Source organism: Hemiscyllium ocellatum, unplaced genomic scaffold, assembly GCF_020745735.1.
Source record: "Hemiscyllium ocellatum isolate sHemOce1 unplaced genomic scaffold, sHemOce1.pat.X.cur. scaffold_1046_pat_ctg1, whole genome shotgun sequence".
Lineage (NCBI taxonomy): Eukaryota > Metazoa > Chordata > Chondrichthyes > Orectolobiformes > Hemiscylliidae > Hemiscyllium > Hemiscyllium ocellatum.
Window position 1 is genome coordinate 30,001 of NW_026867657.1, and position 16,423 is coordinate 46,423.

Sequence of the window (16,423 nt, forward strand, 5' to 3'; positions counted from 1 at the left end):
GTGGTGGAGGCTGGTACAATTACAGCATTTAAGAGGCATCTACATGGGAATATGAACAGATCAGAATAGATTGCAGTGTGCAAACAGGACCTTCGGCCCAACATGTCCACATCCCTGAGCACTATGGGTAATTTAGCATGGCCAATCCACCTTTACCTACACATCCCTGAACACTATGGGGTAATTTAGCATGGCCAATCCACCCTAACCTACACATCCCTGAACACTATGGGGTAATTTAGCATGGCCAATCCTCCTTTACCTGCACATCCCTGAACACTATGGGTAATTTAGCATGGCCAATCCACCCTAACCTGCACATCCCTGAACACTATGGGGTAATGTAGCATGGCCAATCCACCTTTACCTGCACATCCCTGAACACTATGGGTAATTTAGCATGGCCAATCCACCCTAACCTGCACATCCCTGAACACTATGGGGTAATTTAGCACGGCCAATCCACCCTAACCTACACATCCCTGAACACTATGGTTAATTTAGCATGGCCAATCCACCCTAACCTACACATCCCTGAACACTATGGGGTAATTTAGCATGGCCAATCCACCCTAACCTATACATCCCTGAGCACTATGGGTAATTTAGCATGGCCAATCCACCCTAACCTATACATCCCTGAACACTATGGGGTAATGTAGCATGGCCAATCCACCCTAACGTATACATCCCTGAGCACTATGGGTAATTTAGCATGGCCAATCCACCCTAACCTATACATCCCTGAACACTATGGGGTAATTTAGCATGGCCAATCCACCCTAACCTACACATCCCTGAACACTATGGGTAATTTAGCATGGCCAATCCACCCTAACCTACACATCCTGAACACTATGGGGTAATTTAGCATGGCCAATCCACCCTAACCTACACATCCCTGAACACTATGGGGTAATTTAGCATGGCCAATCCACCCTAACCTGCACATCCCTGAACACTATGGGTAATTTAGCATGGCCAATCCACCCTAACCTACACATCCCTGAACACTATGGGGTAATTTAGCATGGCCAATCCACCCTAACCGACACATCCCTGAACACTATGGGTAATTTAGCATAGCCAATCCACCCTAACCTACACATCCCTGAACACGATGGGGTAATTTAGCATGGCCAATCCTCCTTTACCTGCACATCCCTGAACACTATGGGTAATTTAGCATGGCCAATCCACCCTAACCTGCACATCCCTGAACACTATGGGGTAATGTAGCATGGCCAATCCACCCTAACCTACACATCCCTGAACACGATGGGGTAATTTAGCATGGCCAATCCTCCTTTACCTGCACATCCCTGAACACTATGGGTAATTTAGCATGGCCAATCCACCCTAACCTGCACATCCTGAACACTATGGGGTAATGTAGCATGGCCAATCCACCCTAACCTACACATCCCTGAACACGATGGGGTAATTTAGCATGGCCAATCCATCCTAACCTGCACATTCCTGAACACTATGGGGTAATGTAGCATGGCCAATCCACCCTAACCTACACATCCCTGAACACGATGGGGTAATTTAGCATGGCCAATCCATCCTAACCTACACATCCCTGAACACTATGGGTAATTTAGCATGGCCAATCCACCCTAACCTACACATCCTGAACACTATGGGGTAATTTAGCATGGCCAATCCACCCTAACCTGCACATCCCTGAACACTATGGGGTAATTTAGCATGGCCAATCCACCCTAACCTGCACATCCCTGAACACTATGGGGTAACATAGCATGACCAATCCACCCTAACCTACACATCGCTGAGCACTATGGGTAATTTAGCATGGCCAATCCACCCTAACCTACACATCCCTGAACACTATGGGGTAATTTAGCATGGCCAATCCACCCTAACCTGCACATCCCTGAGCACTATGGGTAATTTAGCATGGCCAATCCACCCTAACCTGCACATCCCTGAACACTATGGGGTAATTTAGCATGGCCAATCCACCCTAACCTACACATCCCTGAACACTATGGGTAATTTAGCATGGCCAATCCACCAAACCTACACATTGTTGGACTGTGGGAGGAAACCGGAGTTTAGCATGGCCAGACACGGGGAGAATGTTGCCCAAGGCTAGAATCGAACCCCGGTCCCTGGCGCCGTGAGGCAGCGGGTGCTAACCACTGAGCCACCGTGCCGGATAGAAAGGATCTACAGGGATATGGGCCAAGTGCTGGCAAATAGGACTCCATTAGGTTAGGGATATCTGATCGACATGGACAAGATGGGCCGAAGGGTCTGTTTCCCGTGCTGTCTGGCTGGGAGCAGGAGAGGGGAAAGCGGGGAACAGGTGAGGGACTGCTTTTGTGTGTGGGGGTGGGAGGTTGGGGGGGACATCAGTGCAGACCCTGGGTGGTAGGGGATGGAGGAATGGTCACTGGGCGCCTGGGGAAGGGGAACTGGAGGGGGAGAAGGTCTGGAATTAGAAAGGGGAGTTAGGGGAGAAGAGGAAGAGCAGCAGTGGGAAGGGCTGGAGAGAAACAGGGAGGGAGGGGGAGGGAGGAGGGGGGGCAGCGGGTGTGGGGGCAAAGGGGTGGGAGAAAGACAGGGGTGGCTGGTGGTGGAGGTAGACAGGAGGTGTGCGTGCTTGTGTGTGGGCATACGTGCGTGTGCGCTTGTACATGCCTGTGTGCCTATACATGTGTGCCTGTACGTGTGCGCGCCTGTACGTGCGTGCGCATATGTGCGGGTGTACGTGCGTGTGCGCGCGCCTGTACGTGCGTGCGCATATGTGCGGGTGTACGTGCGTGTGTGCGCGCGCCTGTACGTGCGTGTGCGTATGTGCGTGTGAGCACGTCTATATGTGCGTATGCCTGTGCCTGTACATGCGTGTGCATTTGTGCGCCTGTACATGCGTGTGCCTGCGAGCCTGCGTGCGTGAGCGTGTTGGTGAGGGGGGGTGGGGAAACGATGGAGCTCTCACCTGCGGCCTGTGCTGCTGCTGCTGCTGCTGCTCCTGGAGCCGGCTCTGCCAGCTGTGGTCCTGCCCGTGGCCGGGCCCACTGCTCCCTCCGGTGCCCTGGCGCGTCCCGGTGGAGGGGCCTGGCAGGATGTCCAGCTGCACAGGCCTCGGGGCCGGGCCCGGGGGGCCGGGCTCCTCTGGGTCCTGCCGCAGACCCCGCAGGGAGGAGCTGCGCTTCACCGAGGGAGGGGCGGGGGCGGGCAGGCGGCCCAGCGAGGGCGAGCGGCGGAGGCGGGCAGCGCTCAGCCTCCGCAGGCACTCCTGCAGCTCCCGGGGCTGCTGCAGGCTGGCGCAGGGGTCAGCGGGGGGCACCCCTCCGCCCGCCCGCCTCCGCGAGGGGGGGGACGACGAGGACGAGGAGGAGGAGGAGGAGGTGGAGGAGGGGGGCCCCTTGCCCCCGAGGGAGTGGTCGGCGCGCAGCGGCGCCCGCCGGGCGGGCCGCGGGCTGGAGCTGGAGGAGGGCGCCGACTCCCGGCTGCTGCCGCGCCCGGGCCGGGCCTTAGGCTCCAGCCGGCGCCCCCTCTCGTCCAGGGGGCCGGGGCCTGGGGGCAGGGGGCGGGCGCGGGCCGGGGACGGGCGGGGGCTGCCCCCGGGGGGCGCCCCAGGGACCCGCCCGACAGCCACCAGCCGCTCCTGGCTGGGCGCCCTCCGACCCCCGGCCCCTGACCCCACCGGGGGTCGGCGGGTGGTCCGGGGGGAGGCGGGACCGGCCGGCACTGGGGGGGGTCCCGAGTAGGGGCTGCGAGGGGGGTAGGGCTGAGGCATGGCGCATCACGGAGTGGGAGAGGCGGGGGGAGGGGGGAGCGGGGACGGCAGGGAGAGGCTCCAGGGGCTCGGAGGGAGGTACCTGCAGGAGGAGAGGAGACAGGGAGTGAGATATCAAACCTCAGGAGAGATACAGTCAGTAACACAGGGCGCTGGGGGGGGAGAGGGGTTACTGAGTGACAGTGTGAGGGAGCTGGATTAACATCAGGAGAGATACAGTCAGTAACACAGGGCGCTGGGAGGGAGAGGGGTTACTGAGTGACAGTGTGAGGGAGCTGGATTAACATCAGGAGAGATACAGTCAGTAACACAGGGCGCTGGGGGGGAGAGGGGTTACTGAGTGACAGTGTGAGGGAGCTGGATTAACATCAGGAGGGATACAGTCAGTAACACAGGGCGCTGGGGGGAGAGGGGTTACTGAGGGACAGTGTGAGGGAGCTGGATTAACATCAGGAGGGATACAGTCAGTAACACAGGGTGCTGGGGGGGGGAGAGGGGTTACTGAGTGACAGTGTGAGGGAGCTGGATTAACATCAGGAGAGATACAGTCAGTAACACAGGGCGCTGGGAGGGAGAGGGGTTACTGTGTGACAGTGTGAGGGAGCTGGATTAACATCAGTAGGGATACAGTCAGTAACACAGGGCGCTGGGGGGAGAGGGGTTACTGTGTGACAGTGTGAGGGAGCTGGATTAACATCAGGAGAGATACAGTCAGTAACACAGGGCGCTGGGGGGGAGAGGGGTTACTGAGTGACAGTGTGAGGGAGCTGGATTAACATCAGGAGAGATACAGTCAGTAACACAGGGCGCTGGGGGGGGAGAGGGGTTACTGAGTGACAGTGTGAGGGAGCTGGATTAACATCAGGAGAGATACAGTCAGTAACACAGGGCGCTGGGGGGAGAGGGGTTACTGAGTGACAGTGTGAGGGAGCTTGATTAACATCAGGAGAGATACAGTCAGTAACACAGGGCGCTGGGGGGGGGAGAGGGGTTACTGAGTGACAGTGTGAGGGAGCTGGATTAACATCAGGAGAGATACAGTCAGTAACACGGGGCGCTGGGGGGGGAGAGGGGTTACTGAGTGACAGTGTGAGGGAGCTGGATTAACATCAGGAGAGATACAGTCAGTTACACAGGGCGCTGGGGGGGAGAGGGGTTACTGAGAGACAGTGTGAGGGAGCTGGATTAACATCAGGAGAGATACAGTCAGTAACACAGGGCGCTGCGGGGGGAGAGGGGTTACTGAGTGACAGTGTGAGGGAGCTGGATTAACATCAGGAGAGATACAGTCAGTAACACAGGGCGCTGCGGGGGGAGAGGGGTTACTGAGTGACAGTGTGAGGGAGCAATCTCAGACTCGAAGAGAAGGAAGACGATCAGTCACCATTGTACAAAGCTGCGTCGCTGGGCCGAATGGCCTCAGCCTGCTGTGATTATCTGTATTTCAGTCATTGCTCTGACTTACGTGTTAAACGCCCTCTGACGTGCGTCTGGCTGTGTCCCACCACAGTGCCATGTCTCACATTCTCTCAGGGGTCCCGACTGCGTCAACTGAAACGGACCAGAACATCGGCATTACAGAGGCAGCCCTTTGTGGAAGGGGTGAGTGACACAGCTGGATTCGGTCCGGTGTGATCCGAGTTAGTCAGGGCCAGCTCCTACCCCAGTACAGGAACACCCAACGGGGACTGCTGTCCTCCTGTCTGGTAGCGTACAGTCCAGGTGCGCCTCACCGTCAGCTCTTGCACACAGGTATTTATTTATTTTCGTGGGTTTTGCGAGTCGAGAGCGTCGAATTCGAGGCTGAGAGATGTACAGCACGGAAACAGACCCTTCGGCCCAACCCGTCCATGCTGACCCAGATATCCCAACCCAATCTAGTCCCAACTGCCAGCACCCGGCCCATATCCCCCCAAACCCTTCCTATTCATAAACCCATCCAGATGCCTCTTAAATGCTGTAATTGTACCAGCCTCCACCACTTCCTCTGGCAGCTCATTCCATACACGTACCACCCTCTGGGGGAAAACGTTGCCCCTTAGGTCCCTTTTATATCTTTCCCCTCTCACCCTAAACCTATGCCCCTCTAGGTTTCGACACCGCTATCATGGGTGAAAGACCTTGGCCACTCACACTATACACACCCCTCACGGTTTGATAAACCTCTCCTTTAGATTACCTACAGTGTGGGAACACACCCATCAGCCCAACAAGTCCACACCGACCCTCCGAAGAGTAACCCACCCAGACCCAGTCCCCTACATTTACCCCTTCACCTAACACTATGGGGTAATTTAGCATGGCCAATCCACCCTAACCTACACATCCCTGAACACTATGGGTAATTTAGCATGGCCTATCCACCCTAACCTACACATCCCTGAACACTATGGGTAATTTAGCATGGCCAATCCACCCTAACCTACACATCCCTGAACACTATGGGTAATTTAGCATGGCCAATCCACCCTAACCTACACATCCCTGAACACTATGGGTAATTTAGCATGGCCAATCCACCCTAACCTGCACATCCCTGAACACTATGGGGTAATTTAGCATGGCCAATCCACCCTAACCTACACATCCCTGAACACTATGGGTAATTTAGCATGGCCAACCCACCCTAACCTACACATCCTTGAACACTATGGGGTAATTTAGCATGGCCAATCCACCCGAACCTGCACATCCCTGAACACTATGGGCCAATTTAGCATGGCCAATCCACCCTAACCTACACATCCCTGAACACTATGGGGTAATTTAGCATGGCCAATCCACCCTAACCTACACATCCCTGAGCACTATGGGGTAATTTAGCATGGCCAATCCACCCTAACCTACACATTCCTGAACACTATGGGTAATTTAGCATGGCCAATCCACCCTAACCTGCACATCCCTGAACACTATGGGGTAATTTAGCATGGCCAATCCACCCTAACCTACACATCCCTGAACACTATGGGTAATTTAGCATGGCCAATCCACCCTAACCTGCACATCCCTGAACACTATGGGGTAATTTAGCATGGCCAATCCACCCTAACCTACACATCCCTGATCACTATGGGGTAATTTAGCATGGCCAATCCACCCTAACCTACACATCCCTGAGCACTATGGGTAATTTAGCATGGCCAATCCACCCTAACCTGCACATCCCTGAACACTATGGGGTAATTTAGCATGGCCAATCCACCCTAACCTGCACATCCCTGAACACTATGGGGCAATTTAGCATGGCCAATCCACCCTAACCTACACATCCCTGAGCACTATGGGGTAATTTAGCATGGCCAATCCACCCCAACCTACACATCCCTGAGCACTATGGGGCAATTTAGCATGGCCAATCCACCCTAACCTACACATCCCTGAGCACTATGGGGCAATTTAGCATGGCCAATCCACCCTAACCTGCACATCCCTGAACACTATGGGGTAATTTAGCATGGCCAATCCACCCCAACCTACACATCCCTGAGCACTATGGGTAATTTAGCATGGCCAATCCACCCTAACCTACACATTCCTGAACACTATGGGTAATTTAGCATGGCCAATCCACCCTAACCTACACATCCCTGATCACTATGGGTAATTTAGCATGGCCAATCCACCCTAACCTACACATCCCTGAGCACTACGGGTAATTTAGCATGGCCAATCCACCCTAACCTGCACATTCCTGAACACTATGGGGTAATTTAGCATGGCCAATCCACCCAAACCTGCACATCCCTGAACACTATGGGGCAATTTAGCATGGCCAATCCACCCTAACCTACACATCCCTGAGCACTATGGGGTAATTTAGCATGGCCAATCCACCCCAACCTACACATCCCTGAGCACTATGGGGCAATTTAGCATGGCCAATCCACCCTAACCTACACATCCCTGAGCACTATGGGGCAATTTAGCATGGCCAATCCACCCTAACCTGCACATCCCTGAACACTATGGGTAATTTAGCATGGCCAATCCACCCTAACCTACACATCCCTGAACACTATGGGGTAATTTAGCATGGCCAATCCACCCTAACCTACACATCCCTGAGCACTATGGGGTAATTTAGCATGGCCAATCCACCCTAACCTACACATCCCTGATCACTATGGGGTAATTTAGCATGGCCAATCCACCCTAACCTACACATCCCTGAGCACTATGGGTAATTTAGCATGGCCAATCCACCCTAACCTACACATTCCTGAACACTATGGGTAATTTAGCATGGCCAATCCACCCTAACCTACACATCCCTGATCACTATGGGTAATTTAGCATGGCCAATCCACCCTAACCTACACATCCCTGATCACTATGGGTAATTTAGCATGGCCAATCCACCCTAACCTACACATCCCTGAGCACTATGGGACAATTTAGCATGGCCAATCCACCCTAACCTACACATCGTTGGATGATGGGAGGAAACCGGAGCACCCGGAGGAAACCCACGCAGAAACAGGGAGAATGTGCAAACTCCACACAGACAGTCGCCCCGACGCTGGGATCGAATCCGGGTCTCTGGCGCTGGGAGGCAGCGGCACTAACCACTGAGCCACCGTGCCATCCCTTAACTGATGATGATGTGATATCAGTGAGGTCGTGGGAGGCCAAGTGGTTCAGAAGGGATTCTCCAGAAAGGCTGGATGGACTGAGATGTTTTTGTTCAGTGGAACGAAGGAAGTCGAGAAGTGACCTGACAGGGGGGTGTATAAAATCACCAGCGGCTTCTGTAAAGCTCGCGGTCGCTGCCTTTTGCGCTCGGATGGGGGGGGGAACCTCAAGACTCAGGAGGTGTATATTTTTCAGGCGAAAGTGAGGGCCGCTGATCAGAGTCGGGGAGGGTGGCGCTGGGATAGCACAGCAGCTCAGGCAGCAGCCGCAGGGATTCAAAAACATGACAGGAGGCACCAAGTGTTTCACGCAGACGGTGGTTCGTGTGTGGAATGGCCTTCCTGAGGAAGTGATGGATGCGGACCCAGTTACAACGTTTGAAAGGCATTTGGATCAGGGTGCGAACAGGAAAGGAGGGATGCGGGCCGGGAGCAGGGCCGAGTTTAGTTTGGGATGATGTTTGGTTGGAGCGAAGGGTCTGTTTCCGTGCTGTGTGACTCTGTATGACGGAGACTTGGCTGAGGGAGGTACAGAACTGGCAGCTTCCCATTCTGATATGGAGAATCATTAGGTGAGATGGCGAGGGGGGGGGGTGGGGGGCGGGGGTGGAGAGAGCTATAAAAGATGATAAAAGATGAGGTGGTATCAAGATGGCAATTACTGCAGGAAAGAAGGTTGCTGTCTTAGAAGATTTCTCAAATATGAACAGAACTTTAACAAAACGAGGTTTATAAAATGGAGAGGGTAAATAGACCAGGTCTTTCCCTGGGATGGGGGAAGGTTAGGGTGAGAGGGGAAAGATATAAAAGGGACCTAAGGGGTAACGTTTTCCCCCAGAGGGTGGTACGTGTATGGAATGAGCTGCCAGAGGAAGTGGTGGAGGCTGGTACAATGACAGCATTTAAGAGGCATCTGGATGGGTATGTGAATAGGAAGGGTTTGGGGGGATATGGGCCGGGTGCTGGCAGGTGGGACTAGATTTATTTAGGATATCTGGTGGGCATGAACGAGTGGGGCTGAAGAGTCTGTCTCCATTTTGTACAGCTCTATGACTCTATTGCTCATTTGGGACCACGGGGGATGGGGGTGTGTGTGTGTGTGTGTGTGTGTGTGTGTGTGTGTGTCTGTGTGAGTGCACATGCGTGTGTGTCTATCTGCCTGTCTGTGTGTGTGAGAGAGAGTGTGTGTGTGCGAGAGAGTGTGTGCGTGTGTGAGTGTGTGTCTGTGTGCATGCACGTGTCTGTGTCTGTCTGTGTGTGCGCATGTGCGTGTCTGAGTGAGTGTGCGTGTGTGTGCATATGTGTGCATGAGGGTGTGTGTGTGCGTGTGTACAAGTGTGCGTGTGCGAGAGTGTGCGTGTGTGTGCGTGCGCATGAGTGTGAGTGTGTGCGCGTGTGTGTGCATGAGTGTGTGCGTGAGTGTGAGCGCCTGAGTGTGTGCGCCTGAGTGTGTGCGCCTGAGTATGAGTGTGAGTGCGTGTGTGCACGTGTTCAGGACCAGAAGACAGCTGAGGCTTTCAATCAACATTTTGCGTCTGTCCCCACTGAAGAGAAGGATGATGTTTGAATACAAATCAGGAAGGAGGGTGATCATCGACTTGAACACGTTCGCACTCACGGAAGAGGTTCTAATCGTTTCAGTTGGCCTTAAAGTGGATAAACCCTCAGACCCAGATGAGGGACTGAGCTGTATTCCAGGTTACTGCTCCGGCTGGTCAGGGAGGGGATTCCAGGAACTCGGGACGATAATTTTCAAACCTTCTCTGGCTGGAGTCGGGTTGCCAGAGGACTGGAGGACAGCGGACGTGCTCCTGTTAATCAAGGTGGTCAGTGAGGGAACTATAGGCCAGCGAGTGTGGCACCCACGCTAGGGAAACTAAATTCCGCGGGGGACAGAACCCTGGAGACGGAGGGGGGGGGGGAAATCACATCCAACAAATCTCAACTGTTTGCTGCACACACTAACGGTCCAGGGGGTGAAGTCTCAGTTCGGCCAGTCAAACAGAGAACAGCGAGGAGAAACAGGGAGACTTGAGACGGATGTGAACAGGCTGGACTGAACACAGGCCCCGTGCAATTTAACCTGGCAAAGTGCGGGGCGACACATCTTGGGAGGGCGAACAAGGGCGAGGCAGCAGGCACCGAAGGGAAGGCCCCTTTGAGGTGCAGAGGATTGGAGGAACCTTGGTGTGCATGTTCACAGCAGGACGAGGTGGCGAGACGGGTCAGAAAGGCATGTGGAGCACTCATTCAAAGGACAAAATTCAACGAGGTTCTGATGGGAGCTGGGAAAGACGCTCGTCCAGCCACAGTGGTGCACAGTTCTGGTTGCCACCTCGTACAGGAAGGATGAGATTGCGCTCGTGAAGTACAGATTGCACTGGCTTCCCCAGTCGCTGGAAACGTCCCTCCCGCGTTTAATCTGCCTCGGCACATCCAGGTTTCTCCGCGCCCTCTCCTCCTAAAGTCCAATGAATAGCGCCCTGGATGGAGGTTTGCTTATTGAGCTACATGGTTCATTACATCACCCGACTACGTAACATCTTCAGTGGGCCTCAGGCGAAGATGTGACCCAGTACGGTGACGAAACGTCTGGAAACGAACCTTCCAGCTCAGCGAGCAAACCTACACCCAGAACCTCAACCTCAGCTACCAACTCGCTCATGACTATAGTCCTGGCTGAACCAGTCTCTCCTCATTCATCGACCCTGTCATCCCAGGAATCGGTCTGGTGGCGCACATGCACGGGGAAGGAAGAGATTGACAGTACGGGACACTGTTTCTGACTCAAGCCGAGGCTCCTGTACATGTGCGATAACACAGCAAGAGAAATACAAAATCGGCACGGGGTTAGCACTGCTCCCTCACAGTGCCAGAGATCCAGGTTCAATCCCAGCCTCGGGGCAGACTGTCTGGATGGAGTTCGCACATTCTCCCCGTGTCTGCGTGGGTTTCCTCCCACTGTCCAAAAGATGTGCAGGTCAGGTGTATTAGCCATGCTAAACTGCCCGTAGTGTTCGGTGCAGTAGTCAGAGAGGAGTGGGTCTGGATGGGTTACTCTTCGGACGGTCGGTGTGGACTTGTTGGGCCAAAGGGCATGTGGGGAATCTAAAAAAAAATGCTTCATCACTCCCATCTGTTACTGCATGGTCTGTGCACGTCTAGCTTCAGAGCCTGCACACGTACTGCGACACATAAAAGCAATAACTGGTTCCCAACTGGCACTCTCCATTCTGTGTGTCCCTCAGCATCAGCTCCGAACCATGTACAGCTCACCAGCAGGGTAAAGGTAGTGTGGTGAACAGACTCGTCCACACAGCTCAGGGAGGCATTGGTGGTCAATCACTGGGGTAAGTGACGGATTTTTGATCATCCCTTGGGTTAATCACGGACTGTGCTCTTCAATGGATTATTGATCATTAGAGGGGTTCGTTCGTTGACCAGGTTCAGTGTCGAATTGGCGATGGTTTATTGAGGTGTCGCATGGAGGAACGATTGGGTGACATTGCTGATGACTGACTACCTTCAGTGACGTATTGGGGATGATGACAATTCATTGGGTTAAGAACTGGGTTTTTGATCATTGCTTGGCTTCGGCCATTCGTTGTTGCTCACATTCATGGCTCTTCGAAGGATCATGGAGAATGCATGGATTGCTGATGATTTACTGGGCTCAGCGACGGATTCCGGGGGGGGAATTACGGGAATTTTCATCACTTCTTGGGTGCGGTGATGCATTGATGATGGTGTACTGGGTTCTCCGGGGGATTGCTGATCGTTAGGATGGACTCAGTTTTGATAATTCACTGGGTTCAGTGATGAAGTGCTTCACTGGGCTGATGGATGAATGATTTATTCATCACCGAGGGAGAGATTGGTTGTTGACAAATTCACTGGGTTCAGCGATAGACTGGTGATGAATCACTGCGTTCAGTGATACGTTGTTAAACATTTCCCGGGCCCGGCGAGGGGACGTCAGTGATTTCCCCTGCCCACCAATGGGGCTTCGGTGATTTCCCGTGCCCGGCAACAGGGCCGGTGATTTCCCATGACCGCTGACGGATCCGGTGATTTCCTGTGCCCGCCGGCAGGGAGGTGATTTCCCACGGCGCCGCCAGGGCCGGTGATTTCCCGTGCTCATGACGGGGTGCCGGTCATTTCCCGTGCTCACCGAAGAGTCGGTGATTTCCCGTGCTCGTGACGGGATGTCGGTGATTTCCCATGCCCAAAGGGCAGTCGGTGATTTCCCGTGCTCGTGACGGGCCGGTGATTTCCTGTGCCCGCCAAAGGGGCGGTGATTTCGCGTGTCTGCTGACAGGGCGTCGGTGATTTCTCATGTTCGGCGACAAACCATTGGTGATATCCCATGCCCGCCGACGGGCCTTCAGTGATTCCCCGTGCTCGTCAATGGGTTGTCGGTGATTTCCCGTGCCCGGCGAAGGGCCAATTTCCCGTGCCGGCCGACGGGTCTTCGGTGATTTCCCGTGCCCGGGGACGGGGCCGGTGATTTCCCCTGCTCTCAGAAGGGGCAGTGATTTCCCACGCCGGCCAACGGGCCGTGATTTCCCGTGCTCGTGACGGGACGTCGGTGATTTCCTGTGCTCACCGAAGAGGCGTTGGCGATTTCCCGCGCTCGTGACAGGCCGGTGATTTCCCGTGCCCGCCGAAGGGCAGTTGGTGAGTTCCCATGCACGCCGATGGGGCAGTGATTTACCATACCCACCGACGGGGCATCGGTGATTTCCCGCGCCCGCCGATGGGGCGGTGATTTCCCGTGCCCGCCGACAGGGCCGGTGATTTCCCGTACTCGAAGGGTTGGTTATTTACCGTGCTCGCCGACGGCCCATCGGGTAATTTTCCATGCTCGTGACGGTCGGCGACTTCCCGTGCCCACAGACAGGGCGCCGGCGATTTTCCGCGCCCACCGACGGAGCGCCGGCGATTTCCCATGCCCGCAGACGGGGCCGATGAATTCACGTGTCTGCCGATGGGGCCGTTGGATGATTTCCTGTGCTCGCCAGTGATTTCCCGTGCCCAAAGGGTTGGTGATTTACCGTGCTCGTGACAGCCGGCGACTTCCCGTGCCCGCCGACAGGGCGCCGGCGATTTCCCGTGCCCGCCAACGGGGCCGGTGAATTCCCGTGCCCGCGGACGGGGCAGTCGGATGATTTCCCGTGCCGGCCAACCGGCTGGTGATTTCCCATGCCCGAAGGGCCGGCGTTTTCCTAGGTCGCTGAAGAGCCGGTGAATTCCCGTGCCCGCCGACGGGGCCATCGGGTGATTTCGCGTGCATGGTGACAAGCCGTCAGGTGATTTCCAATGTTCGGTGATGGGCCGTCAGGTGATTTTCTGTACACGGTGACGAATCGTTGGTGATTTCGCGTGCATGGTGACATCGCGTCAGGTGACTTCCCGTGTTCGGTGACGGGCCATTGGTGATTTCCTATGCCCGGCGAAGAATCGTCGGTGATTTCCCGTGCTTGGCTACAGACCGTTAATTATTTCCTGGGTTTGTTGATGGATTGACGCTGATTTCCTGGTTTTGGTGATGCATTGATTAATCACAGCGTCCAATGAGGCATCATTTATCAGGTCCAGCGATTATTATTGATGATTTATTTGGTTCAGTAATGATTGCCAATGACTTATTGAGTTTACTGACAAATATTGATAGATCATGAGATCAGTGTCGAAAATTAAAAAAATAATTGGGTTGAGTGATGGACAGTGATGGGTTATTGGGTTGAGTGATGGTTGAGTGATGGTTTATTGGGTTGAGTGATGGACAGTGATGGTTTATTGGGTTGAGTGATGGACAGCGATGGTTTATTGGGTTGAGTGATGGAGAGTGATGGTTTATTGGGTTGAGTGATGGACAGTGATGGTTTATTGGGTTGAGTGATGGTTTATTGGGTTGAGTGATGGACAGTGATGATTTATTGGGTTGAGTGATGGACAGTGATGGTTTATTGGGTTGAGTGATGGACAGTGATGGTTTATTGGGTTGAGTGATGGACAGTGATGGTTTATTGGGTTGAGTGATGGAGAGTGATGGTTTATTGGGTTGAGTGATGGTTTATTGGGTTGAGTGATGGACAGTGATGGTTTATTGGGTTGAGTGATGGACAGCGATGGTTTATTGGGTTGAGTGATGGACAGCGATGGTTTATTGGGTTGAGTGATGGACAGCGATGGTTTATTGGGTTGAGTGATGGACAGCGATGGTTTATTGGGTTGAGTGATGGAGAGTGATGGTTTATTGGGTTGAGTGATGGACAGTGATGGTTTATTGGGTTGAGTGATGGTTTATTGGGTTGAGTGATGGACAGTGATGATTTATTGGGTTGAGTGATGGACAGTGATGATTCATTGGGTTGAGTGATGGACAGTGATGGTTTATTGGGTTGAGTGATGGACAGTGATGATTTATTGGGTTGAGTGATGGACAGTGATGATTCATTGGGTTGAGTGATGGACAGTGATGGTTTATTCGGTTGAGTGATGGACAGCGATGGTTTATTGGGTTGAGTGATGGACAGCGATGGTTTATTGGGTTGAGTGATGGAGAGTGATGGTTTATTGGTTTGAGCGATGGACAGTGATGGTTTATTGGTTTGAGCGATGGACAGTGATGGTTTATTGGGTTGAGTGATGGACAGTGATGGTTTATTGGGTTGAGCGATGGACAGTGATGGTTTATTGGTTTGAGCGATGGACAGTGATGGTTTATTGGTTTGAGCGATGGACAGTGATGGTTTATTGGGTTGAGTGATGGACAGTGATGGTTTATTGGGTTGAGTGATGGACAGTGATGGTTTATTGGGTTGAGTGATGGACAGTGATGGTTTATTGGGTTGAGTGATGGTTTATTGGGTTGAGTGATGGACAGTGATGGTTTATTGGGTTGAGTGATGGACAGCGATGGTTTATTGGGTTGAGTGATGGACAGCGATGGTTTATTGGGTTGAGTGATGGACAGCGATGGTTTATTGGGTTGAGTGATGGACAGCGATGGTTTATTGGGTTGAGTGATGGACAGCGATGGTTTATTGGGTTGAGTGATGGACAGTGATGGACAGTGATAGTTTATTGGGTTGAGTGATGGACAGTGATGGTTTATTGGGTTGAGTGATGGACAGTGATGATTCATTGGGTTGAGTGATGGACAGTGATGATTCATTGGGTTGAGTGATGGACAGTGATGATTTATTGGGTTGAGTGATGGACAGTGATGGTTTATTGGGTTGAGTGATGGACAGTGATGGTTTATTGGGTTGAGTGATGGACAGTGATGGTTTATTGGGTTGAGTGATGGACAGTGATGATTCATTGGGTTGAGTGATGGACAGCGATGGTTTATTGGGTTGAGTGATGGACAGCGATGGTTTATTGGGTTGAGTGATGGACAGCGATGGTTTATTGGGTTGAGTGATGGACAGTGATGGTTTATTGGGTTGAGTGATGGACAGTGATGGTTTATTGGGTTGAGTGATGGACAGCGATGGTTTATTGGGTTGAGTGATGGACAGTGATGGTTTATTGGGTTGAGTGATGGACAGCGATGGTTTATTGGGTTGAGTGATGGACAGTGATGGTTTATTGGGTTGAGTGATGGACAGCGATGGTTTATTGGGTTGAGTGATGGACAGTGATGGTTTATTGGGTTGAGTGATGGACAGCGATGGTTTATTGGGTTGAGTGATGGACAGCGATGGTTTATTGGGTTGAGTGATGGACAGTGATGGTTTATTGGGTTGAGTGGTCGTTTTAAGGACTGTGTTAGTTTGTGAGTGTTTTCACTGGGGCCCATAATGGAATGCCCCACCGCCAGGCCCTCCCGGGGTGTTCCCCATTCCCAATCCCAATCCCATTTACCTGAGAGGAGGACGCTCCGCCACCACCAACGCCGCCATCTTGGATTTTCCTCCCGCCGCGGCGTCATGACGCCAGCGCAGCCATTGTCCGATGACGTCATCACGCACGACCAACTTATCGCCCGCCCCCTGTGATGTTGGGC

At 53.3% G+C, this 16,423-nt stretch overlaps 1 protein-coding gene across 3 annotated transcripts in view; it reads right to left on the reverse strand.

The window, feature by feature from the left end:
- Positions 1–16,368, reverse strand: part of LOC132809326 (ubiquitin carboxyl-terminal hydrolase 21-like) — a 41,006-nt gene extending 24,638 nt beyond the window's left edge. For all 3 annotated transcript variants that reach the window (XM_060822529.1, XM_060822528.1, XM_060822530.1), the window contains exons 1-3: positions 16,282–16,368; positions 5,238–5,323; positions 2,969–3,854 (exon numbers count right to left, since the gene is read on the reverse strand). In XM_060822529.1, the coding sequence (XP_060678512.1) occupies positions 2,969–3,772 (804 nt within the window). In that variant the 5' untranslated portion in view covers positions 3,773–3,854; positions 5,238–5,323; positions 16,282–16,368. The remainder of the gene's footprint in view (positions 1–2,968; positions 3,855–5,237; positions 5,324–16,281) is intronic.
- Positions 16,369–16,423: the final 55 nt, after the last annotated feature.